Source organism: Halichoerus grypus, chromosome 1 (assembly GCF_964656455.1).
Source record: "Halichoerus grypus chromosome 1, mHalGry1.hap1.1, whole genome shotgun sequence".
Classification (NCBI taxonomy): domain Eukaryota; kingdom Metazoa; phylum Chordata; class Mammalia; order Carnivora; family Phocidae; genus Halichoerus; species Halichoerus grypus.
Genome location: NC_135712.1, coordinates 93,259,907 through 93,285,328, shown reverse-complemented (window position 1 = coordinate 93,285,328; position 25,422 = coordinate 93,259,907). Strand labels below are relative to the sequence as shown.

Below are 25,422 nucleotides of genomic sequence, written 5' to 3'. Positions count from 1 at the left end.
TCTTGAGAACCCCAGTTGAGAAGGGCCAGGAGGATTATGAAATCAATTTAGTGAGTCACAAGCATTCAAATAAAATGAAATAGAGTAAAATAAAAAATAGACTACATTGCACATAATAAAATTAATTAATCTACATTTTGATATTGTCAATATACATTAATTGAAGACCAAAATAATCCAAGATCATCGTTTTTTAGAAAGAAAAGCAAAACCTTAGACTTATACAGATATTTTAGTGAAAAGATGTGTATGACATGGAGATTGCTAAGTTATTGTAATATTAAATGGATTGGACACTGTAGAATTCCAGTATAAAAAATTTTATTTTTAGGGGCATCTGACTGGCTCAGTTGGAAGAGCATGTGACTCTTGATCTCAGGGTTGTGGGTTTCAGCCCCACATTTGGTGTAGAGATTACTTAAATAAATAAATAAACTTTAAAAATTATTTTTAAAAGTACCAGGAATTTATTAACAGGACTTTTTATCAGTTTGCTCCTTTTTCCTTCACATTGTAAAGGGAGTGGTACTATACTACTGACTTCACATGGTTTTGTTTCCATAAAGGATTTAAGATAATAGTTGCACATTATAAAAATGTGAGCCTTTGGGGCGCCTGGGTGGCTCAGTCGTTAAGTGTCTGCCTTCGGCTCAGGTCATGGTCCCAGGGTCCTGGGATCGAGTCCCACATCGGGCTCCCTGCTCGGCGGGAAGCCTGCTTCTCCCTCTCCCACTCTCCCTGCTTGTGTTCCCTCTCTCTGTCTCTCTCTCTCTGTTAATAAATAAAACCTTAAAAAAAAAATGTGAGCCTTTGCTTTTCCTGTGGACATTTTTAAGCACGTTAAACTTAAAATTGGCTTTGTGAGGTGTAGGTGGTATCTTTCAGTGCCGGGGAGCAGCAGACATTGCCATAACTCCTGAAGATCTGTTTTTGGGCAGTTAGTGCCTATATTGTTTCAGTTTTCATTGGGTTGATTAATTCTAATAATTATAAGGAAACAAGGTACAAGACTAAGCCTTAAAATCTCTTTAAGTAGCTATTTGCTACCTTGTAACACTATTCCTGTTTCATTTGTTGAAACACTCATTCACAACATGTTGGAAGTATTGAGGAAACTTGATCCTTTAGTGAGAGATTCAGTTTCTTTCAGTAACTGTTGTTGGCAGCTGTGTGGTAGGGTGTCTTTGTGTCCTTCTGAAATCATTTATTGGCCACTTGAATGTCTCAGTATTATAATAAAACAGTAAAAAGACCCTGACAGGTATATTCACTTTATATCTGAGGAGCTATTGCTTAGTCATGCGTTTTGTAAGGTTGCTAATGATTTATGTTGGGCTTGTACAAAGTAATGATTATTTAATATGCATTATATTTTACTTCTTATGTAAGCACATCATTAGGATAACCTGTTAAATTTACCAATCTGCTAGTTCTTTGTATGCTTACTGTCTCACGAACACCACAATGTAAAAATCTGTATCTTTTATAGCTCTTTATAAATTCTGTTTTTAAAATTTTTTCCACATATTTAAAAAAAATTAATTCTCATTTTTGGTGAGATTTTGGAAATCCCACCAATATCTTGAGGTATTGCCTTGATTTCTTTGATTCATTAATATTTGCCATTAATATTAATCTGATATTGTAATTAAAAACTAGAGTGCCACTTAAAAGCAAAGTTTATTATTGGAGATAAGTCTAGGAATTGTAAAGGGTTTTGATTTATTTATTTATTTATTCCAGTACAAATTGGAATGTTTATATATGAATAGTGCTGAGTGGGTGGGATTGTTTTGTATCTAGAAAGTGGCAACTAAAATGTTTATTGTTTTTTTTTTTGTAAATGAAATCAAGTTCTCTAAACTATTTGTCATTGTGAGACTAATAAGCATTGTACTACCAAAATACAATAGTTCTTTATTAAGAAATCTGATTATCAAAGGATCATGTGTACATAACACAGTAAGTTGAAATTTAGAGAAACTCACATAAAACATTTCCTAATTTTTACTTATTTAAGATGAATTCTATAACTCTTTGGGATTGTTTAAATTTTGCTTTCATAGACATTATTTGTTGTTTTATGACTTAGAGAAAGAACCTTTGAAATGAAATAATATGTCTGAAAATTTTCCTATGTGTTTCAGATGAGGATGCCATCTGTTCATTTTGTCATAGATAATGGGGAAGTTGGGCAATAAAAGCATTTAAAAATGTTTAAGACTCTAACTTAAGATACTAAGTGATCTATTTCTCTCCTTTGCCAAATAATGTAATGTATTCTGTTTTAATGTTTAAATACACAAAGTGAATAAATTTTTCCTACATTGAAAGCTAAGATAAGAGACAATAGATGCTCATATCTTGGTATCTAATTTTTATTCCTGATCAGTAGTAGCATTACTGCTGTGCCATTTAATTATATTGTTCTTTTTTTGAAGACCTAATTTGTATGTTGACACAAATGCAGAATAGATGAGAAAATCTGGCATGCCTGTGAATGTTCTGTTGTATAATATGTGCTTTTCTTAATTGTTTTTAACACACAGTTAGGATAAGTTGTTATAAATGTGTTTATGGCTTACCACATGTTGGATAAAATTAAATCCCATCATTTTATCATGGTTAGTATTGTATATTTCCCCATCATTTATATTATTTAATTTGTAGATCTGATTTCTAAAAATATGCCCCAGAGACTGTTGGGCTTCTTTGGTACTTCATGGAGTAGAAGGATATTGAGTGTGAAAGAGACTGTCTTCTCAGTTTCAGGATAGCAGAGTAACCTGATAAAAGGCCACTCTGGGAATTAATGAGCTAAGCTGTCATTCAGAATTCATTCAGCAAATATTTATTAGTATTAGGAATACTTTATGCCAAGTGCTAGGTACTGAAAATACAAAAGTAAGGAAGTTGGTCCTTGACCTCAAGCTGCTCTGTTGAATTGGAGGCTGGATAGCCTCTGGTTAGGGATTCTGAATGGGGAATTCAGACATTGGCTAGGGGATTGCACTAAGTGATCTTTAAGGAAGGTTTCTTTAAAATCTCTAGACTGTGATTTTGTTAGGAGGATGGTGTGATATTAGAAAAATAAAGGACAGAAATTAGAGAGGGATGGGTGTTTAACATGCTAGCAATTATTTACGGTGGCATCTGAAGTTTAGAGACCTGGAAATAAAGATACACAGAATTTGGATCATGAATAGTAGTAAAACAAATCAAGCTGTAGAGTTTTGAAATGAATGTGATCAAAATTGAGTTAGATTTTTTTTTTTTTAAACTGAGTCAGAGTTCAAGTCAAGATCTTTGGGTGAAGAAGTTTAGAACTTGCTATTTTGAAGATTTGAGATTCCAGATATAATAGAAAAAACTTCTGAATATATAAGTCAATTTTAGTAATTTGAATTTTAAAAAATCTGGAAACAGTTGACATTTTGGGCAGTACATCCGGAATTGTTTTGGATATAAAACTCATTTAAAGTGGAGCTTTCTTTATTTTCTAAACAATGAGTTTAACAAATGACTTCTAGAAAAGAAATTCTCATTTAATTCAAGCTGATGTTATATTTCATTGATTTGTTAGAGTGAGCTTATCCCATGCTTATTAACACCTCTTGTCATACAGTGTTGTGGTGTAAAATGTTCTGCCTAAGTGAGTTTTCTGGATGATGAAGCTACTCTTCAGCAGAGTGTTTTTTAAAACTAACCTTTTTCATGAATTCTAAAATGTCTTAGTTTTCAATCTTTCTAAGTGGTAGGTATATAGTTATGGTATATATGTATATAGTATGCTATTTTTATCTGGCATAAATATAGAATATAATTCAACTATGTCATGTTAACTCAAGACTTCTTTAACATCAGTTACTGTACATGTTGTGATGAAGGTAGGGGACAATTGAGATATATTACATTATTTGCCCTGGTCTATGATAAAGCCCTCAGATTGTCTTGCTTTTTGAATCAGGTTTTGGGTTTGCATCTTGTAATTCTCCTCTCTTTAGGCTATCAGCTGTCACCTGGCATCTGTCATTTAGTGTTGCCATTGCCAGCAATACCCTTTCTAATTTACTTGTAGAACTGAGCTATAGGTTGAGAAACTATGGGAACAAGTGATTGGTTTATTTTATAAATAAGCATTTGATTTTGCCTCAGATTCTGAACTTCTTTAGAATATTTCATCTAGATTGTGAGTTTTTTTTTTTAAAGATTGTATTTATTTGAGAGAGAGCTCATGCGCACAGGGTTGGGGGAGGGGGCTGGATAAGGAGGTTGGGGGGAGGGTTCTGGAAAGGGCAGAGGAGGGAGAAGCAGACTCCCCACTGAGCAGGAAGCCCAGTGTTTGGGGGGGGGAGGCATGATCCCAAGACCCTGGGATCCTGACCTGAGCCCAAGGCAAAGGATTAACCAACTGAACCCCCCCACCCTGCACCCTGAGTTTGTTTTTTTAATTGTATAGAGCCTAGAGGCCCCCACTGAATACTCTTAAATCCTTTGAAAATACCATTATTTTCCCTAATCTTGTGATCTCATTAGTTTTTCAAATTCCTTGTTCATTCTTAACCAAAATGTTGATTTCCCACCAATAGAAGTTTCCATATTTTTATGTTTGCCTTTTCATTGGTCTTAAATCTTCTCCTGATTGATCAAGTTGTGTAATGTTTGCTCCAGAAGCGGTTTCCTTTTAATTTTCAACCCATTTTGTTGGGGCTGTGGGTTGTCAGACTTCTCCTGAGTTTCTTCATCCTAATTGTTTTCCCCCATTAGCGGGAACCCCCCAATCAAACCATGGACAGTTTACGAATTGATTTTGCTTTAATCACAACTGCTTAGCATCTGGAGATCTGTTTCTATTCCATTTTATGTAGTTTCTTGGTTCTGAACTGGAATATTGGGACATCAGGCAAAATAGTTTTTCTAATTTCTTAGTATTTAGTGGCTGTCCCTTGAGTGCTGTGTTTATGAATTATTGGATGAGGATGTCATTTCCCACACACCTTACCTAGTTGCAGAAGGGAGTGGAGACATTCAGAGGAATATCCAGCTCTCATTTTTGTCTCATCTTTCCTTTATCTCAATCTCAATTCCATCCTCTCTTACTCCACTGGGGTTGTCCATTAACCTCCTCGTGTCTTTATTGCTCACCCAAACCTTACCTCCTTTCAGCTCCCTCCTCTACCATGTGAGTCTTATTCCCTCTTTAAGATACTTTTTTCCCAAAAGAGCAGGGTAATTACTGTGATTTGAAATATGGTGTGTGTACAAAGTGGCGCTGGTTGGTGGTGGTAGTGGGGAGACTGTATAAAACAAACAAAAATAAGGGAGAAGTTCGTGGTCACAGGTTATTCTTTTCTTTCTCAGTTTCTGAACCTCAGTTTTCTAATCTGTAAAATGGAGGTCATAACACCTACTTAATGAAGTACTTGTTAGAATTAAGGAGGGTTTATAAAGTACTTATCAGGTATATAGATGTTCATTAAGTAGGGGCGCCTGGGTGGCTCAGATGGTTGAGCGTCTGCCTTCAACTCAGGTCATGATCTCCAGTTCCTGGGATGGAGCCCCAAGTCAGGCTCCCAGCTCAGCAGGGAGTCTGCTTTTCCCTCTCCCTCTGCCTCTCTCCCGCTTGTGCTCTCTCTCAAATGTATAAATAAAATCTTAAAAAAAAAAAAAAAAGATGTTCATTAAGTACCCACTTACCTTGTTTTCCTTTATTCACATGTATAGTTTATGAGGAAATATGGTTTACTGGTAAGTGTTAGCAAGCAAAGTAGTTTCAAGGTTAGCCTGGCGAAGTTTTGGTTTTTTTTTGTTTGTTTTTTGGTTTTTTTTGGTGTGTAAGATGTTTGTTAAGGATCAATTACCTGTTAAAGGAAGGCAGTGGAGGCGAGACTGTAGAGGGAAGGTAAAAATGTGCAATGCAGTCCCATCAGTGTTTCAGCCAAGTTGGCAGGGAGCTGTGGAGTGAATAATGCCCATTTGAGTTTACCATGTTAGGATAAAATGGCTGCTCCTTTGGACTCCTGTCTCCCTCATATCACTCACCATATCAGCTGCCCAGAGAAAGGCACGACTCAGCTTTGAGGCGTTTCCTCACGAGCATGTGCTGCTCAGGTACTATGCTGAATTCTTGAGGTGGATCCTCCACAGATCTGTAGAGTTCTCTCTGGGCAGCTTCCTCTGACCTGCAGACTTGATTTGCCTTGCTCTTTCTGGATGTTCTATCCTGTCTCCTCCACTCACGTCACTCTGTGAGGCTCTGACTGGGTTCCCTTGTCAGCTCCAAGTTTTGTTTTTTCTTTTCTTTTTTTAAACATTTCACCATACTTCTTTTATTATAAATCTACCTATTCATCTGTCTATCCACCTTTTTTCCCCTCCAGTGTTGTTGAGAAATAATCGACATACATCACTGTATAAGTGTAGGGCATACAGCATGATAGTTTGATTTACATATATTGTGAAGTGATTACCACAGTAGGTTCAGTTAACACCCATCCTTGTAATGCAGTCTGTCTTGGTCTCTGAGGCGCAGTGGGGTGCTTCAGCCTCCACCTCCACACTCCCATGTTAAAGGATTCTCTCAGTGGTGTCTTGTTCTTGAATAGATGTTAGTTGTTTTTCTTGTGAGGGGGCGTGAAGTCAAGAACAACCTGTGTTGCCATCTTAGTGACATCTCTCCCCTGGTAAAGTATTTATTGCTATAGAATGTTATCTAATCCACTAAGAAATACCGGAGGGAAGGGGTATATTCTAGCTGATTGTAGCAGGAAGAAGAATCCAAACTTACCAATGTTGTACATTTGCAAGGTACTATTTAAAATGGATTTTATTTTTTATTTATTTTTAAAAAAGATTTTATTTATTTACTGGAGAGAAAGTGAGCGAGAAGGAGTGCACAAATGGGAGGAGGGGCAGAGGGAGAGGGAGAAGCAGACTCCCCACTGAGCAGGGAGCCAGATGCAGCGGGTGCTCGACCCCAGGACCCTGGGATCATGACCTGAGCCAAAAGCAGACACTTAACCAACTGAGCCACCCAGGTGCCCTTAAAATGGATTTTAAAAATAGATTCCTTAGTATGAAATTTTATGAAATCATTTCTGGTAATCCATGTTAATACGCATACTGAAACTTTTTCTGTTATAGGATAGTTCACATAGTTGTGAGTGACTAGATTTGGTACTTTAAGGGAAAGCTGCCTTGTTAGAAGAGGACTCTCAAATAATGTAACTCTTATTAGTCAGGGTTCTTCAGAGGCATACACTGTCCCTGTCAAGTTGACATGTAAAATTAACCATCACATCTTCCCTCGATGAACTTTTTCCCTTCTACATTTTTCTACAGATAGATACACCATCAGGAATGGAATTACAATCATGGTACCCTGTTATAAAGCAGGAAGGTGACCATGTTTCTCAGACACATTCATTTTTACACCCCAGGTGAGTGGGTATTGACTCATTTGTTTGTTCATTCATTCATTTGTTCGTTCATTCATTCGACATCTATATGTCAAGTACTGTTCTAGTTCCTGGGAATTCATTATTTAGTTTTAGGCTTGTTAATGAAATGAATTGTAAATTGTGTTGAATATTTGAGATAACCTTTTCTTGGTGTTTTTATGTTCTTTCTAGGAATTCGTCATTTCCTTTTCACCCTAATTAAAAATTGGAAGTTTTCCTTTAATTTCCTTGCTTCCCTGTAAGAGGTAAACCAACTCTTTAAGAGTTTGGTATGCAACTTCGTTATTTTACAAAGAAATTTTTTGAAACTTAGAAGCTTTCATAGTAACCACGTCCTTCAAAATCCAGTTTCCTATTTTTAATAAAAATGCACCTTAGATGATAAACTTTTTATTGATTCCTAGGTTTTTATTGCTGTAGATATATATTCCCCCCAAACATGGTGATGAAGAATCTCAGTCTTATTTACATTTGCACAGTTCCCACCATTCCTGTTGTATTTGAAGTAAATCTTTGGGCATTATTTAACCTGTCAGTTTTCTTAGCAGAATACTTTTTATCCTCAGAATTCATGTAATTAGTAAAGAGGAACAATATAGATTATTGTATAAAGAAAATAAGACGTAAGAGGAGATCATTTAGAGTTTAGGGAATGAAGTAGTACATCAGTTAAATGGTTGCATTTTTTGGCTAAAGGTTATGCAGATTATAGTTAATAATACAGTGCTTCAGTATTTAGCTCAGATTTGTCCCATGGGTCTCTCAGATAATCTGCTGAACAATTTTATGTGAGCTTTGAGCAAAATTGGTAGTTATCCCTTCAATCTTAGTTTTGCGCAATTTATTATCGAAATTTTATCAAATTAGGAAGTACTAAAGTATTTTAGGAAGATTGCTCTGTGGGGTTTGAAACAAGTAGGACCAACTGCCCAGTAGCAGTAGCTGGGCGGTATTCAGAGTGCTATGTAAGAAGGGCCTTGGGAGCTCCTCATTGGGCCTGTGGTGAATCAGGCCATAGCCTTGTGGTGTGGGACTGAATCAGCCTCTATAACAAAGAGTGAGGATTTCTTGCTTTCACGGGGGCTGGGCAAGAAAATAGTTCTCCAAGTAGCATATGGTCTGTGTCCTTTCTGGCATAAGCCTTACCTATTCAGGGCTATTAAACAGCTCTAAAGTGCTTCATGCTTTTAGTTCTCAGGTGGTTTTGAGGGAAGGAGATGAGACTGTAGTTTTCTTTCCCAGTGAGTATGTATCTCTTTAGTGCCTAGAAATTACTTTTTGCAAAGTAACAAAAATTATTCATAATTTTATACTTACTGTCTAAAGTACTGAAGTCTTAAAGAATTCTTTTCTATGATCCTTCTTTTCTTTTTTATTATTAACATATAATGTATTATTTGTTTCAGGGGTACAGGTCTGTGATTCATCAGTCTTACACAATGCACAGCGCTCCCCACAACACATACCCTTATGATCCTTATTTTCTGAGTTATGTTGTCTATTTTGGTATAAAATTTTTTAACCATAGAAATAGATTTAACGTATTTTACTTTTTACCCAAATGTAATATATGTCTTATTTTGCCTTTCTTTCTTTTTAGCTACTACTTATACATGTGTGATAAAGTGGTTGCCCCAAATGTGTCGATTACTTCTGCTGTATCCCAGTCTAAAGAGGTCACAAAGACAGAGGCAAGTAGATCTATACCAAGACAGTCAGAGAAGCCTCATAGTAGTGGGAAACATCAAAAAATGGTATCTTACCCAGATGTCTCACTGGAGGAACAGGAGAAAATGGATTTAAAAACAAGTAGAGAATTATGTAGCCGTTTAGGTAAGTATTCAGAAATTATTTTTTTAAAATTGTACACTTAATAAACACATTTATTCAGCATTTTCTTTCTTCCTTCCTTCCTTCCTTCCTTCCTTCCTTCCTTCCTTCCTTCCTTTTCTTTCTTTCTTTCTTTCTTTCTTTCTTTCTTTCTTTCTTTCTTTCTTTCTTTCTTTCTTTCTCTTTCTTTCTCTCTCTCTCTCTCTCTCCCCCCTCCCTCCCTCTCTTTCTTTCTCTCCTCTTTCTTTCTTCTCTCTTCCTTTCTTAAGAAGATTTTGTTTATTTGACAGAGAGAGAAAGAGAACACAAGCAGGGGGAGTGGGAGAGGGAGGGACAGGCTCTCCACTGAGCTGGGATCATGACCTGAGCTGAAGGCAGACACTTAACCTTAACCAACTGAGCCACCCAGGAGCCCTTAGTCAGCATTTTCAAAGAGGATTTCTATTTAAGAGTGTTCCAGATAATTTAAGCTTTTATCTTAAAAAAATGCACCTTTCAAAACTCTGAGTGACTACTTAGAACCTCAGGTCCTATACTTTTTTTAGAACAGTTATAGCTATAGAGGCTAATGATGTAGTTATGTAGTTTGCCTGGTTTCATACTGCAAGTGATTTTTGCGTGATTGTTTTTTTTCCTTTCCTGCCCTTTTTTTGCTGTCAGTTTTCTTCAGAAGGTCCTTTCTAATTTGCTGCGAACTGAGAAACCATTTTATAATGCTAAGTATGTAATGGGGTGCCTGGCTGGCTCAGTCAGTAGAGCATGTGACTCTTGGTCTCAGAGTTGTGAGTTTGAGCCCCACGTTGGGTGTAGAAATTACTCAAAAAAAAAAAAAAGAATGAATGAAAGTCTTAGAAAAAAATAATGCTAAGAAGTATGTAAGAGTTGTTGGGTATAGGAATCAGGGAAACTTAGCCATGTGATAAGCAAGGATTGAAAACTCATAGCTATGGGAGCCAGGCAGATGGCATAAAAAGCAGAATGCTGGCTGGACATCTTTAAAAAAAAAAAAAAGCTGCCTAGTTACAATGTCTTTTAAAATACTGTGGACCAAAGGAGACATGTCTGCTCAAATGCTGCCTGTTTTACCCTCTACATAGCAGCAGAGCTTTGCTTACAGCTTAGGCAAGTGTGACAGTTATTTCAGCTATCTTGGAGTGTCTTGAAGTGTCCACTAGTCATTTAACTGTTTTCATAGATAACTGAGATTCTTTGGGGGGTTTCTGTACTTTAATTTTGAGATTTTTAAAATTCAGCTTTCTTTGGATTTAAATATGGTGAACACTAATTAGTAACATACTGTTATGTCATATTTGTGTTATATTTTTTTCCCAAATTAATTCTAGTGACTTTTAAAAAATTGTTGATATAGTTCATATGTTATAAAATGTACCCTTTTAAGGTGTATACTTTAGTGACTTTCAGTAAATTCACAAAGTTGTTCAACAATCACAGCTATTTAATTTCAGGACATTTTCATCACCCCAAAAAGAAACCCTGTAATCCATTAGAAGTTACTCTCTATTTTCCTCTTCCCCCAGCCTCTATTTATTTTTTGTCTTTATAGATTTGCCTATTCTGGACATATCATATAAAAGAGATCATATAATATGTGACCTTTTATTGTCTGGCTTTTCACTTGGATAATATTTTTTCAGTCCATGTTGTAGCATATTTTAATACTTGTTTTCTTTATATGGTTTAATAATATTCTATTATTGTATAGATAAATATACCACATTTTGTTTATCCACTTATCAGTTGATGGACATTGAATTGTGTCCACTTTTTTTTTTTAAAGTAGGCTCCATGCCAAACGTGGGGCTTGAACTCATGACCCCAAGGTTAGAAAGATTAAGAGTTGCATGCCCTACTAAGTGAACCAGCTAGGTACCCCGAATTGTGTCCGTTTTTTGGCTGTGATGAATAATGCTGCTATGAACACTTATGCACATGTTTTAACATAGACATGTTTTCATTTCTCTTGGGTATATATTTAGGAGTGATGTCATGTTTAATATCTGGGTCATGTTTAATATCTCAAGGGACCGCCAGACTGTTTTTCAAAGCAGCTGTACCATTTTCCTTTCTACCAGCAGCTTATGAGGGTTCCAATTTCTGCAATCTTTGTCAACATTTGTTATTGTCTGTCTTCTAATTATAGCCATCCTAATGGTTGTAAAGTGGTATCTCATGGTTTTGATTTGCAGTTCTCCAATGACTAGTGATATTGAGTGCCTTTCCATGTTTTATTGGATCTCTTCAGATCCTTTGCCTATTTTTAAATTGAGTTCTCTCTTTACTATTGAGTTATAAGTGTTCTTTATATATTCTGGATAGTAGACCCATATCAGATATATGATTTGCCATTCTATCAGTTGTCTTTTCATTTTATTGTTGGTGTTTTTTGAAGCACAAAAGTTTTATTTATTTTTTATTTTTATTTTTTAGAGAAAGCGCAAGTGGGGTGGGGAGGGGGAGAGGAAGGGAGAGAGAGAATCTTAAGTAGGCTTCATGTTCAGCACAGAGCCCGAGGTGGGGCTCAATCTCATAACCCTGAGATCATGATATGAGCCAAAATCAAGAGTCAGACGCTTAACAGACTGAGCCACCCAGGAACCCCAAAGCACAAAAATTTTAAATTCTGATGAAGTCCAATTTATTTTTTCTTTGGTTGCTTATGTAGATGTCATGTCTAAGAAACCATTGCCTAAACCAAGGTCACAAAGATTTACATATAAGAGTTGTAGCTCTTACATTTAGGTCTCTTCAATCCATTTTGAGTTAATTTTTATATACAGTGTGAGGTTCAGTCTCACTCTTTGTATGTGATTACAGTTGTCCCAACACTATTTGTTGAAAAGACCATTCTCTCCTGATTGAGTTGTTTGGTGCCCTTGTTAAATACCAGTTGCCCATAAAAGTATGCAGCCTTGATTTCTGTAGCTTTGTAATAAGCTTTGAAATTAGGCATTGTGAGTCCTAAAAGTTTATTATTATTTTTCAATATTATATTTTGGCTATTTTGGATTCCTTGTGTTTTCATATGAATTTCTGCATCAGCTTGTTAATTTCTGCCACAAAGCCAGCTGGGATTTCAATAGGAATTGAAAAAAAAGTTGATCGGTTCGGGGAATATTTACCATCTATCTTAGTCTGTTCAGGCTGCTATAACAAAAATACCCTAGACTGGGTGGCTTACACTACAAACATTTATTTTTTACAGTTCTGGAGGCTGGGAAGTCCAAAATCAAGGCACCAGCAGATTTGGTGTCTGGTAGGGGCCTGCTTCCTGGTTCATAAAGGTCTGTGTTCTCTTCAGACACATGGTGGAAGTCCTCACATGGTGAAAAAGGCAGGAGAGCTTTCTGGAGTCTCTTTTATAAGGGTATAGATCCTATCATGGAGGCTCCACCCTTATGACCTAATTATGTCCCAAAGGCCCCACCGCCTAACATCATCACATGGGGCATTAGGATTTTAATATATGAATTTTGGGGTCACTAACATTCAATTCATGACACCATCTTAACAATATTAAATTTTCCAATCCATGAACATGGGATGCCTTTCCATTTATTTAGGTCTTTAATTTTTTTCAATGATGTTTTGTAGTATTCATTGTATAGGTCTTGTACTACCTTTCTTAAATTTATTCTTAACTATTTCATTATTTTTTATTTCATTTGTAAATGGAATTTTTTTTCATTTTGTTTGTGGGTTCTAGTGACTTTTTAACAGTGATGTTCATTTTTTGTTACTTCATTTTTGCCTCTCAAAGATCCATCAATCTCAAATAATTCTACAAGTAAAAAGAAACCCGAGTCTACCACTTGCAGTTTCATCAGAGACACAAGCAAGGCAGGAATAGACCATGATACTGCAGCTTCATCTCCACTTCTTGTCAAAGATATCATCTGTGAGGATGATAAAGGAAAGATCATGGAAGAAGTAATGAGAACTTATGTAAAACAACAGGAAAAACTGAACTCAATTTTGCAGAAGAAGCAACAACTTCAGATGGTAAAATTGTTATTTAAATGATAGTCTATTATGAAAAGATACTTTTGCACATTCTCAAGAAAAGTCAAGGGAGATATTGTAAATGTGTTTAAGATTTAGGGTTCTATACTCATAAGCAATTTTCTTTCAAATTTCTAGAGAAAATAGTTTTTCAAAATAATTACTTATATATAAAACTGATGTGACAGCTGAATTTCAGATGTTTTCTGTCCTATTTTTTCCTTTATTGAAGTTTTTAGCATGATGGAAATAAAATAAAAATTGTATTGTTATTCTTTATATTACAGGAAGTTGAAATGTTGAGTAGTTCAAAAGCTATGAAGGAACTCACTGAAGAACAGCAAAATTTGCAGAAAGAGCTTGAATCTTTGCAGAATGAACATGCTCATAGAATGGAAGAATTTTATATTGAACAGAAAGACTTAGAGAAAAAATTAGAGCAGGTAATGAAGCAAAAATGTACCTGTGATTCAAATTTAGAAAAAGACAAAGAGGCTGAATATGCAGCACAGGTAAGAATTACTCAGTTTGTATAATGTTACCCTTTCAATGTGGAAATTGAAGCTGTTACCTTCTCTATTAAAGTTACTTTTTGTCAAGCTCATTTCATTGGGCAAGATTTCAAAATAGGTAATTCTGTTAAACACAAGTTTATGGTGTATCATCCAACATGATTTTTTTAAAAAGATTTTATTTATTTATTTGACAGAGAGCACAAGCAGGAGCAGTGGTAGACAGAGGGAGAAGGAGAAGCAGGTTCCCCACTGAGCAGGGAGCCCGATGTGGGGCTCAATCCCAGGACCCCGGGATCATGACCTGAGCCAAAGGCAGATGCTTAACAGACTGAGCCACCCAGGCGCCCCCCAAGATGATTTTTTTTTAAATTTTGATTGCTTTATTAAACTTTCTAATGAAAGTTTCTATATTTTAGTTGCCCAAATTGCTAATCTCTAGCTCTCTGAATATCAAATGTTGTATTATCTTAATGTAGTTTATGGGCCTTCAAATCACCAAATTAACAGACATGAATTGTTGCCCACTATGTTCAAAAGCACTTGAGCAAAAATGAATAGTAGCTGGCAACTTGGGGAAGATGAACAAATAACTCGAGCAGGGTGTGTGAGAGGTATGCTAAACTGTAGGGCATAATGAAAGTGCTCTAGGTGTTAGTTCTCTTGACCCATTTTTTTCCCCCCTCAATTCAATATTATGTCAAAACTGGATGAATATTTTTAGATACTCAAGAGATTGTAGTATGCATGAATTTACAAATGTAATTCATTTTGTAAAAAGTAATTTGAAAGTAGGTCTTTGCTATTATGTGAAGATTAAATGGAAAAACAAAACTGAATGAAAACTGACAGTCTTTTAAATCTCACAGTTGGCAGAACTGAGACAGAGATTGGACCATGCTGAGGCTGATAGGCAAGAACTCCAAGATGAACTTCGACAGGAACGGGAGGCAAGACAGAAGTTAGAGATGATGATAAAAGAGCTAAAGCTGCAAATTTTGAAATCATCTAAGACTGTTAAAGAATAGAAACCTTTAAAGAGATTCATCTGTGTATTCCCAACCGGGTTTATTTTTGTTTGTTTGCTTTGGTTATTGAATTCTGAGTAACTTGTCTGCATGAAGATTACTAGGCATCCTATCCATTTGTAGATGAGAGAAAGTGAAGAGATTATATATTAGTACATAAATTTTTACATTTTCCAAATGAATGAAAATGTATGCTTCTTTGTCCTTTTTTTTTCAACCGGCTTAAAAACAGTACTATATGATTTGAACTATTAGATAATCTGCCTATATTTCTAATGCAAATTTAGCAGTTGTATACTTTCTAAAAGCTGCATTGTGTGATGGATAGTTGTGGTCAGTTTTGTTACCCATATTTCAGACTCAACTTTACATACAATGGTGGCTTCATATTTCAAATATATAGAGCTACTGAAGGAGTTGAATCTCCATTTTTTTCGTTAACAGTCTCCTTTCTAAATTGATACAGTATACTCATTATTATACATAAAATTTGCTTTTATTTTGTTCATATTATAGTATGAATTTCCACCAGTTCTTTTTTTTAATGTCTCCTAAGAGACATTTTGTCAAAAGAGGAATTTCATTGATGAGGTTATAGCACACCTCATAGGCATAATGAGGAAGGATAACATACTTTATTATACACTGCTATTAAATACAAAAAGCAGTTGTAATTTGTTTTTTGGTTTAAATGTGGTTATGTTTAGAAGTTTTTTTTATGCGACAACTTCATGTAGTAATTTTTGAACTTTTGTTTATGTTGTTAATAGAGGTGTGAAAATGTTAATGTTCTTGAGAAAAATTGATACTATTGACGTACATCAGTTTGTATACGATTCATAATCCTCCTGTACAGTTTTTATATGTAGTTATGGGTCTTACTGAAATTTATATAATGGATTTGTTTTCCTTAATGGGTTCGTTTTTCCTTAAATTGTAAAATATTAAATACCTTGAAGGTTCTTTTGGATTTTTGTATGTTTAAATGTTAAGTCTTATCAATATTTGCACGAATGGACCATTTTCAATTACTACTTAATATCAAAATCAGGAATTTACAGTCAACTGGTAGTGTATGGTAGGTTAATATAGGGAAGTTTAGTTACCTGCTACTAAAAGGTTTTTAGATAATTTTTAGAAGACAGAGGAATTCCATAGTTTGGGGGAGGGGCAAATCTTCTGCACTTTTGTTTGCACAGAAAAGTCTGTCATTCTTTAATGGCAAATTTCATTTTCGTTAATTATTGGCTTAAAAGATATTAGGTAAAATTCTTAGTATGCATTTTTTAAAGGAAGTTTCTTGAAGCTACCATTAATTGACATTATTATTCCAGGAATTATATGTTTATGTTCTCATCTAGGGTACTGTATGAAATTACTTGAGAGCTAAATTTATTTTTAAAATAAATCAGCTAGAGTTAAGGTTGTATACTATTTCTAGTGTAGACAGTAGATGCTCTACTGGTATAGAACTTCAGAAATCAGTAGGTTATCATTTAGCCAGTTATTTTCGTATTTCACTTAATGGTACTTACATATCCTAAAAGAATTTTTGTACTTCTCAAAGTATAGTTTCTTTACTAGAGTGTGATGTAAATGTGTATTTTCTATTTCCCATTTAAATTTTACTATATTACCCTGCAATTTAATTTGTTGATTCTTGGCTTCCTCAAGGAGGAATAAATGTTAAAAATGATAGACCCTCCTAATACCTTTTATTTAGATATGGAGAAAGAAAAATCAAAAAGACATTTTATGATAAAGTTCATTTTAGTTGTGTCACAGTTAAGCTTTTCGGGAGATAAACTCAAGCCCCTATAATTTTGTTTTTCTAATTTACTAAAAAATCTTCGTGCTTATGTTACTTAGTAAATGACAAGTTAAGTTTCAACCCAAAACTTCTAAAATAAATTGCTTAATCTTTGAAATATTTTATTTTAAAATTCTAAGCAGTGCTTAAACATCTTTAAATGATCATAAACTCTTAAGTTAGAATTGAGTAAAATATTTTTTCTAGTCCTACGCGTAAGGAAAACTTGCCACGTAAAATTGTATAGTCTTCATTTTCCAGAAGATACATTGATGTGCCATAGGTTTCTGTCTAACTTCCTTGAAAATAGAGCTTTTTAGTCAATTGTAAATATTATACCTATTCTAGTTAAAAGTAATTTTAAGTTAAACTGCACCACATAGGTTGAAAATAGAGAGATTTTGTGATACTTTAAAAGTGGCCTCTGCTGAAATATCCATATAAACTTATTCTTCTATTCTTTGCATGCTCATTTTGTGTGTTGGTTGCTAGCTTAAAGTTTGTTTTGGTGTTAGTTTTTGTGTGCCAATTTATTAGGCAAGCAGATTTTTCCTCAGACTTTGTAATACTATTCTTTTTAGGAAAAATATAAAAATATTTACTTTAAAAAGCTGCATTTAAAGGAACGACCTATCAAAAGTGCTAGAGCATCTTAAGAAGGAAGAAAAGATAGAATATTAGCTTACTGGGTGATGGGTGATGTTTAATTTGGGTGATGATAGTTTCTGTATTTGTTGTGAGTAAAAGGTACCAAATCTATAAAGGTAGTAAATGTAAAATCTGCTGTCATTGAGGAAGCTCTAAACCAGCCTGATTTCACAAATGCAACTTGTAACACTATGAAAGATTTGACCAACAAAAGTAAGTTTGGCTTGTGCTTTAGTTTTGTAGAGCATATTCTTTTGCTTGAATTTCTGTGTCCATGAGAGTCAGGATGTTTTATGCTTCTTGAGCTAATTTTATAACATATTTAATATATTACCAGTTGAGATATAAAATCATTTGTACATACTGAATTAAAAACCAGTTACTAAAATAGGTGAAATAGACGAGTACAATGATATTTGCAGGTTATCGATAGGTTTTAGAAGTCATGACAGAACGACCAATTTATTTGCACATCTGTGACTTCTGTTTGAAGGAAAGTAGAATGATAAGGAAACTCCAGTAATACGAAACATGTTCAAGGTATTTTCCTAAAATTAATTGTCAAGCTGGTGCTGAAGGTTTTTGATCAGCTTCTAAAATTTTCTTCTCAGTGACTTATGTTTTGATTGCTTTGGGGAAAATCCTCATTTTCATTTGCTCTTATGCATTTAATCTGCACGACAGGACATTAAAAATCAGTGTAATGATAAGTTGTGCTCACACTGTACATCTATTTCTGTGCTTAGAACTACTTGTCAATTTTTATTGAAGCTGTCAGCAATAAGGGATACATTACTGCTGTATTATACATTGTGGGATTGAATAAACAGCTTAAATTTTTTTCTAGTATAGGATACCGAAGCATTTCCATCATTGGAAGAAATTTGTATGGGTTATTCTATATTACACCTTGTTTAAAGGACAGTTTTTTTTTTTGTTTCGTTTTGTTTTTGTAAAATCTTTCCATTTTAGATGGCTTCTGAAACTGTAATGCAATCTGGAGTTTGTTTCTTTAGTAATAGAATTAAATGTCTTATATAGTGCTACTGTTTTTGAATTAGAAAGTGATCAAATGTAAAAACTGAAATTAAAAATTAAGCCCAGAAAACAAAATAGTATATTAAGTTAGTTGAATGTAAAAGAAATTTATGATTTTTTTCTTTAATATAGATACCTCACTTGAAAATAAAGCACAGCATACTTAAAGTAGTTCTAGTAAAAAAGTCCTGCTAAAAGAATTGCTTAATCTAGGACAACTTTGGGGGAATTATAGTTTGGGAGAAATAAAATATACTTGCTTTTAACCATCCTGTTAGAAGTATTTGCTTATCCTGATAATTTTAAGCCAACACAGTAGTCTTAAATTATTTCTGAATTTCTAACCTGTGAAGGCAGTAAGTGAAATATCTGTTCTGCAACTGTTGAAACAAGTTGTTGACTACATTGACCATAATTCAATTTAAAATTTTGCCAATGATGTACAGTTTTATGGTTAAAATTGCTGTGGTTGGTTGCATCACATGACACACAAAACTGTCCTCTACCTCACGTGAAATAAATATTTTATATGGTTTTACTATAAAACAAGACTCATCTATCTGGTCACTTAGTTTACAAATTTTGAATTATATTTATTGAAACATGACATACTGTGCTCTCAGCTTATACCTCAATCGTATTTTGTGCTGTTTTCCATTTTCATGCCTTGTAAATAACTTGTATAGATTGTGGATTAAATTCAGAATAAAAACTTTTAATGCCAATGAAACTGATTTGAAGCCCTTTTAGTATCCTGTGTGAACTCAACTTTCTTGTCCCTTAAGAATGACATTTTCTCCTTTTGTTCCTTTAAAGTCTATTAGTCATTACACACTAAATGATTAACTTGAGGAATCTTTTTTTAATGACAAAATATGAAATTTTATGCAATATTTCAGGTATAGAACATACCAGCATTTTTGATTATTTTCTTTCATGATATATGGTCTCTTGCTTTCACTTCTTTCCCTTACTCCTCTACTCCCACCTCTGGCATTATTATTTATTACAACATAACAAATTACTCCTAAATTTAGCTGCTTAAAATAACAGATATCTCACACGATATCTGAGGGTCAGAAACCCGAAGGCAGGTTAGCTGAGTGATGGCTCAGGAGCTCTTACAAGTGTGCAGTTACTATGTTATTTAGGGCTGAAGTCATTTGGAAGCTTGACAGCTGGAGGATCTGCTTTCAAGTTCATTCACATGGCTGTTGATAGGTGCTTACTTCCCTCCTCTTGGACCTGTCCATGGAGCTCTCCACAATATGGTAGATGGCTTCCCCCAAATGAATGATCCAAAAGAGAGAAAGAATGATGGCAGTTTCTTTTGTTACTTAAGACTCTTAAGTCACAAGTCCAGCCTATATGCAGTTGGGGGGTATTACACAAGGGTATGGAACACTGGGAGGAAGGGATTATTGAGGGCCATCCTAGAGTCTGATTACCATATCCTCCCAATTTTTTTATGGCAAAATATACATAACATAAAACTTAACATTTTAATTATTTTTAAGAGTAATTCAGTGGCATTAGCTACATTTACAATATTCTACCATCACCACTATATTCAGAACATTTTCATTATCCCAGACAGAAATTCTGTACCTGTTAAACAATAACTCCCTTTTCCCACCACTCCCAGCTCTTGATACCCTCTATTCTATGTTCTGTCTCTATGAATTTACCTATTGTAGGTATCTTGTATAAGTGGAATCATAAAATACTTGTCCTTTTGTGTCTGACTTCCTTCATTCCTTCACTTAGCAAAATGTTTTCAAGATACATCCATGTTGTGGCATATATTGGAATTTCTTTTCCTTTTATGGCTGAATATTTTATTGTAAATATATGTGTATATATATACATGCATATCCTACTCTGTTAATGCATTCATCTGATGATGGACATTTGGGTTGTTTCCACATTTTAGCTATTGAATAATGCTGCTATGAACAGTGGCTTACAAGTATCTGATTAAGTCCCTGCTTTTGAGCCTTTGGGTATATACCCAGAAGTGGAATTGCTGGATCATTGGGTAATTCTACATTTAACTTTTTGAGGAACCACCAAACTTTTTCCCAGCAGCTGCATCATTTTGCATTCCCACCAGGAATGCACAAGGGTTCTAATTTTTTCATATCTTCACAAACACTTGTTATTTTCCATTTTACTGATAATAGCCATCCAAATGGATATAGAGTGTTATTTTCACTGTGGTTTGATTTGCATTTCCCTAGTGGCTTAGATGTTAAGCATCTTTTCATGTGTTTATTGGCCATTTGTATATCTTTGGAGAAATGTCCACTTAGGTCCTTTGTCTATTTTTGAATTGGATCATTTGTTTTTGTTGTTGAGCTATAGGAGTTCTTTATATATTCTGGATATTAATCTTTTATCAGATATATGATTTGCAAATACGTTCTCCCATTCTGTAGGTGACCTTTTCACTTCTAATGTCCTTTGATGCACAAAAGTTTTAAATTTTGATGAAGTCCAGTTTACTTATTTTTTCTTTCATTGTCTGTGCTTTTATTATCCTATCCAAGAAGTCATTGCTAAATCCAGTGTCATAAAGCTTTCTCCCTATGTTTTCTTCTAAGAATTTTATGTTTTTTAGCTCTTACATTTAGGTCTTTGATCCACTTTGAGTTACTTTTGTAAATGATGTAAGGTTAAGGGGTCTAATTTCTTTCTTTTTTTTTTTGTACATGAGTATCCAGTTCCCAGCATCATCTGTTGAAAACTGTCCTTCCTGTTGAATGGTTTTGACACCTTTGTCCAAAATCATTGACCATATATGAGAAGGTTTCTCTTTGGGCTCTCTTTTACTCCATTGGTCTATGTATCTCTCCTTATGCCAGTACCACCCTGTTTTGATTACAGTAGCTTTGTAGCAAGTTTTGAAACGAGTCTCCCATATTTGTTCTTTTTCAAGATTGTTTTGGCTATTTGAGGTCCCTTGATATTCCATATGAATTTTAGGATGGGTTTTTCTATTTTTACAAAAACACCATTGGAATTTTGATAGGGATTTCACCGAGTCTGGATCGATTTGGATGGTATTGTCATCTTAACGATATTAGGTCTTCCAGTCTATGACCATGGAATAGCTTTGCATTTATTTATGTCTTTAATTTCAACAATATTTTGTAGTTTTCAACATATAAGACTTTCCCCTCAGATTTATTCTTATATATTAGTTTCCTTTTGATGCATTGTAAATGGGATTTTCTTAATTTCTGTTCAGATTGTTCATTGCTAGTGTGTAGAAAGTGCAGTTAATTTTTGTGTGTTGATTTTGTATCTGGAACTTTGCTGAATTTATTTATTAGCTCTAACAATTTTATAGTGCATGGAATTTTTAGGGTTTTCTACGTGTAAGATCACATCATCTACAAACAGATAATTTTGCTTCTTCCTTTTTCATTTGGATGACTTTATTTCTTTTTCTTGCCCAATTGCTCTAGCTAGAACCTCCAGTACTATGCTGAATAGAAGTAGTGAAAGCAGGAATCCTTGTTTAGTTCTTGATCTTAGAGGGAAAGCTTTCAATCTTTCATCATTGTGTATGATGTCAGCTGTGGGTTTTTTCTTTTTCTTTCTTTCCTTTTTTTTTTAGTTGTGGATTTTTCAGATATGGCCTACTTATCATGTTGAAGAAATTCCATCTATATCTAGGTTATTGAGTGTTTTTATAATGACAAGGTGTTGAATTTTGTCAAATGCTTTTTCTGCAGCACTTGAGATGATCATGTGGTTTTTTTCCCCCTTCTATTACTGTGATGTATTACATTGCTTGGTTTTTGTATGTTGAACTATCTTTTGCATTCCAAGAATAAATCCCATTGCTCATGGTGAATAATTCTTTTAATATGCATTTATTTATTTATTTATGTGAAATATATTTGATGGACAACATGTAAATTTGATGCATTTATATATTTTTCAGTTTGCTAGGATTCTGTTCAGGGTTTTTGCATCAATACTCATAAAGGATATTGGTCTGTAGTTTTTGTTTTGTTTTGTTTTTTCTTTTTCTGTAGTGTATTTGGTCCTGGTATTAGGATAATCCTAGCTTCATAGAATGAGTTAGGAAATATTCTCTGTGCTTTGAATTTTTGGAAGAGTTTGAGAAAGACTGGTGTTGATTCTTCTTTCAGTGTTTGGTAGAACTCACCAGTGAAGCCCTGGGCTTTTCTTTCTTGGGAGGTTTTTGATTAGTGATTTAATCTCCTTACTAGTTATAGTTTTATTCAAATTTTCTATTTCTTCATGAGTTGTTTTTGGTAGATTGTGTGTTTCTAGGAATTTGTCCTTTTCATCTAGGTTATCTTATTTGGTGGCATATAATTGTTCATAGTATTCTTTTAAAATCCTTTATATTTTTGTAAAATAAGTAGAAATGTTCCTATTTTCATTTCTGATTTTAGGAATTTGAGTTTTTTTCCTTAGTCAATCTAGCTAAAGGTTTGTCAATTTTGTTGATCTTTTCAAAGAACTAACTTTTGATTTTATTGATTTTCTCTTCTCTATTTCCACTCTAATCTTTATTATTTTCTTCTACTAGCTTTGAGTTTAGTGTGCTCTTCTTTTTTTAGTTACTCAGGATTTATAGTTTGGTTATTGATTTTAGGTCTTTCTTTTTTGTTTTGATGGATGTTTTTACAGCTATAAATTTCTGTCTTAGAATAGAAATTTAATTAGCATCCCATAAGTTCTGGTATGTTGTGTTGTGTTTTTATTTTCATTTGTCTCAAGGTATTTTCTAATTTCCCTTGTGATTTCTTCTTTGACTCCTTGTTTGCATGTTTGCTTTTTTAGAGAGAGAGAGAACATGAGTGGGGTGAAGGGAGGGAGAGGGAGAGATAGAATCTTAAGCAGGCTGTATGCTCAGTGTAGAACCCATCATGGGGCTCTATCTCACAACCCTGAGATCAGACCTGAGCCAAAATCAAAAATTGGTCTCTTAACCAACTGGCCACCCAGGCACCCCTCCTTGGTTGTTTAAGATTGAGTTGTTTAATTTCCAATTTGTGTATTTTCCTGTTTTTCTTCTGTTATTGATTTGTAGTTTCATTCCATTGTGATTAGAAAAGATACTTTGTATGATTTCAATCTTATTAAATTTATTAAGACTTGTTTTATGGCTTAACATATGTTCTATCATGGAGAGTTCCATATGTACTTGCAAAGAATGTGTACTCTGATGTTATTGAGTGGAATGTTCTGTATGTATCTTTTAGGTCTAATTGGTTTATTGTGTTGTTCAAGTCCTCTATTTCCTTATTGATTTTCTGTCTGGTTGTTTTATCCATTATTGAAAGCAGAGTATTAAAGGTTCCAACTGTTATTGTAGAATTATTTCTCCCTTCAATTCTATCAATGTTTGCTTCATATATTTCAGACACTGTTGTTTGGTGCATATATGTTTACAATTCTTTTCTTTTTTTTTTTTTAAGATTTTATTTATTTGACAGAGGCACAATGAGAGAGGGAACACAAGCAGGGGGAGTGGGAGAGGGAGAGGGAGAAGCAGACTTCCCGCTGAGCAAGGAGCCAGATGCGGGGCTCGATCCCAGGACCCTAGGATCATGACCCAAGCCGAAGTCAGACGCTTAAAAACTGAGCCACCTAGGTGCCCCTATGTTTACAATTCTTATATCATCTTGATGAATTGACCCTTTTATCAATATATAATATCCTTTGTTTCTTGTAACAGCTTTTGATTTAAAGTCTGTTTCATCTGATATTAGCATAGTTACCCCAGCTCTCTTGGTTACTATTTGCACAGAATACAGGCATACATTGTTTTATTGCACCTTGTTTTGTTGCATTTCACAGATACTTCATTTTTTATGAATTGAAGGTTTGTGGCAACCCTACATCAAGCAAGTCTACCGGTGCCATTTTTCTAACAACATTTGATCACTTTGTGTTTCTGTGTCGCATTTTGGTAATTCTTGCAATATTTCAAACTTTTTCATTATTGTTATATTTGTTGTAGTGACATGTGATCAGTGATTATGACTCACTGAAAGCTCAGATTATGATTAGCATTTTTTAGCAATGAAGTTTTTTTTTTTTAAGATTTTATTTATTTATTTGACAGAGAGAGAGACAGCGAGAGAGGGAACACAAGCAGGGGGAGCAGGAAAGAGAGAAGCAGGCTTCCCACAGAGCAGGGAGCCTGGCACGGGGCTCGATCCCAGGACCCTGGGATTATGACATGAGCCGAAGGCAGATGCTCAACGACTGAACCACCCAGGCACCCCTGTTTTTTTTTTTAAAAAAGATTTTATTTATTTGAGAGAGAGCACGAGCAGGGGGAGGGGCAGAAGAAGAGGGAGAAGTAGATTCCCTGCTGAGCAGGGAGCCCAATGAGGGTCTCAATCCCAGGACCCTGGGATCATGACCTGAGCCAAAGACAGATGCTTAGCAGACTGAGCCATCAGGCACCCCTGAAGTGTTTTTTTAATTAAAGTATGTACATTGTTCTTTCTAGACATAATGGAATTACACACTTAATTGACTATAGTATAGTGTAAACATAACTTTTATATGCATTGGGAAACAAAAAAAAATTCATTTGACTCACTTTATTGTGATATTTGCTTCATTGGGGTGATCTGGAACTGAACCCACATATCTCTGAGGTATTCCTGTATCTTTTTCCATCCTTTCACTTTCAATCTGTTTGTGTTTATAGTTTTAAAGTGTCTTGTACACAGCATATAGTTGGATCTTAAATAAAAAAAAAAATCCGTTCTGCCAATCTCAGTTTAATCCATTTATATTCAAAGTAATTACCAATTAAAAAAAGGCCTTACTATTGCCATTTTGCTATTTGTTTTCTTCTTCTTCCTTTTTTTTTTTTTTTTACAATTTTTTGCTGTAAGTCCTATGGCTTTTTTCTTTTTTTGTCCCTTATTTCTTCCATTACTGCCTTAATTTATGTTTAGTTGAGTTTTTTGTAATGACATATTTTGATTCCCTTTTCATTTTTTTTGGGTGTATATTCTATAAACATTTTCTTTGTGGTTACCATGAGGCTTATGTTTAACATCCTAAACTTA

General features: G+C 34.5%; 1 protein-coding gene across 4 annotated transcripts in view; it reads left to right on the top strand.

The window, feature by feature from the left end:
• The window catches only part of SKIL (SKI like proto-oncogene), a 30,420-nt gene extending 11,344 nt beyond the window's left edge, over nt 1–19,076 (top strand). For all 4 annotated transcript variants that reach the window (XM_078069318.1, XM_036081793.2, XM_078069316.1 and 1 more), the window contains 5 exons: nt 7,342–7,439; nt 9,061–9,293; nt 13,069–13,310; nt 13,598–13,822; nt 14,692–19,076. In XM_078069318.1, coding sequence (XP_077925444.1) covers nt 7,342–7,439; nt 9,061–9,293; nt 13,069–13,310; nt 13,598–13,822; nt 14,692–14,850 — 957 coding nt within the window. In that variant the 3' untranslated portion in view covers nt 14,851–19,076. The remainder of the gene's footprint in view (nt 1–7,341; nt 7,440–9,060; nt 9,294–13,068; nt 13,311–13,597; nt 13,823–14,691) is intronic.
• Nucleotides 19,077–25,422: the final 6,346 nt, after the last annotated feature.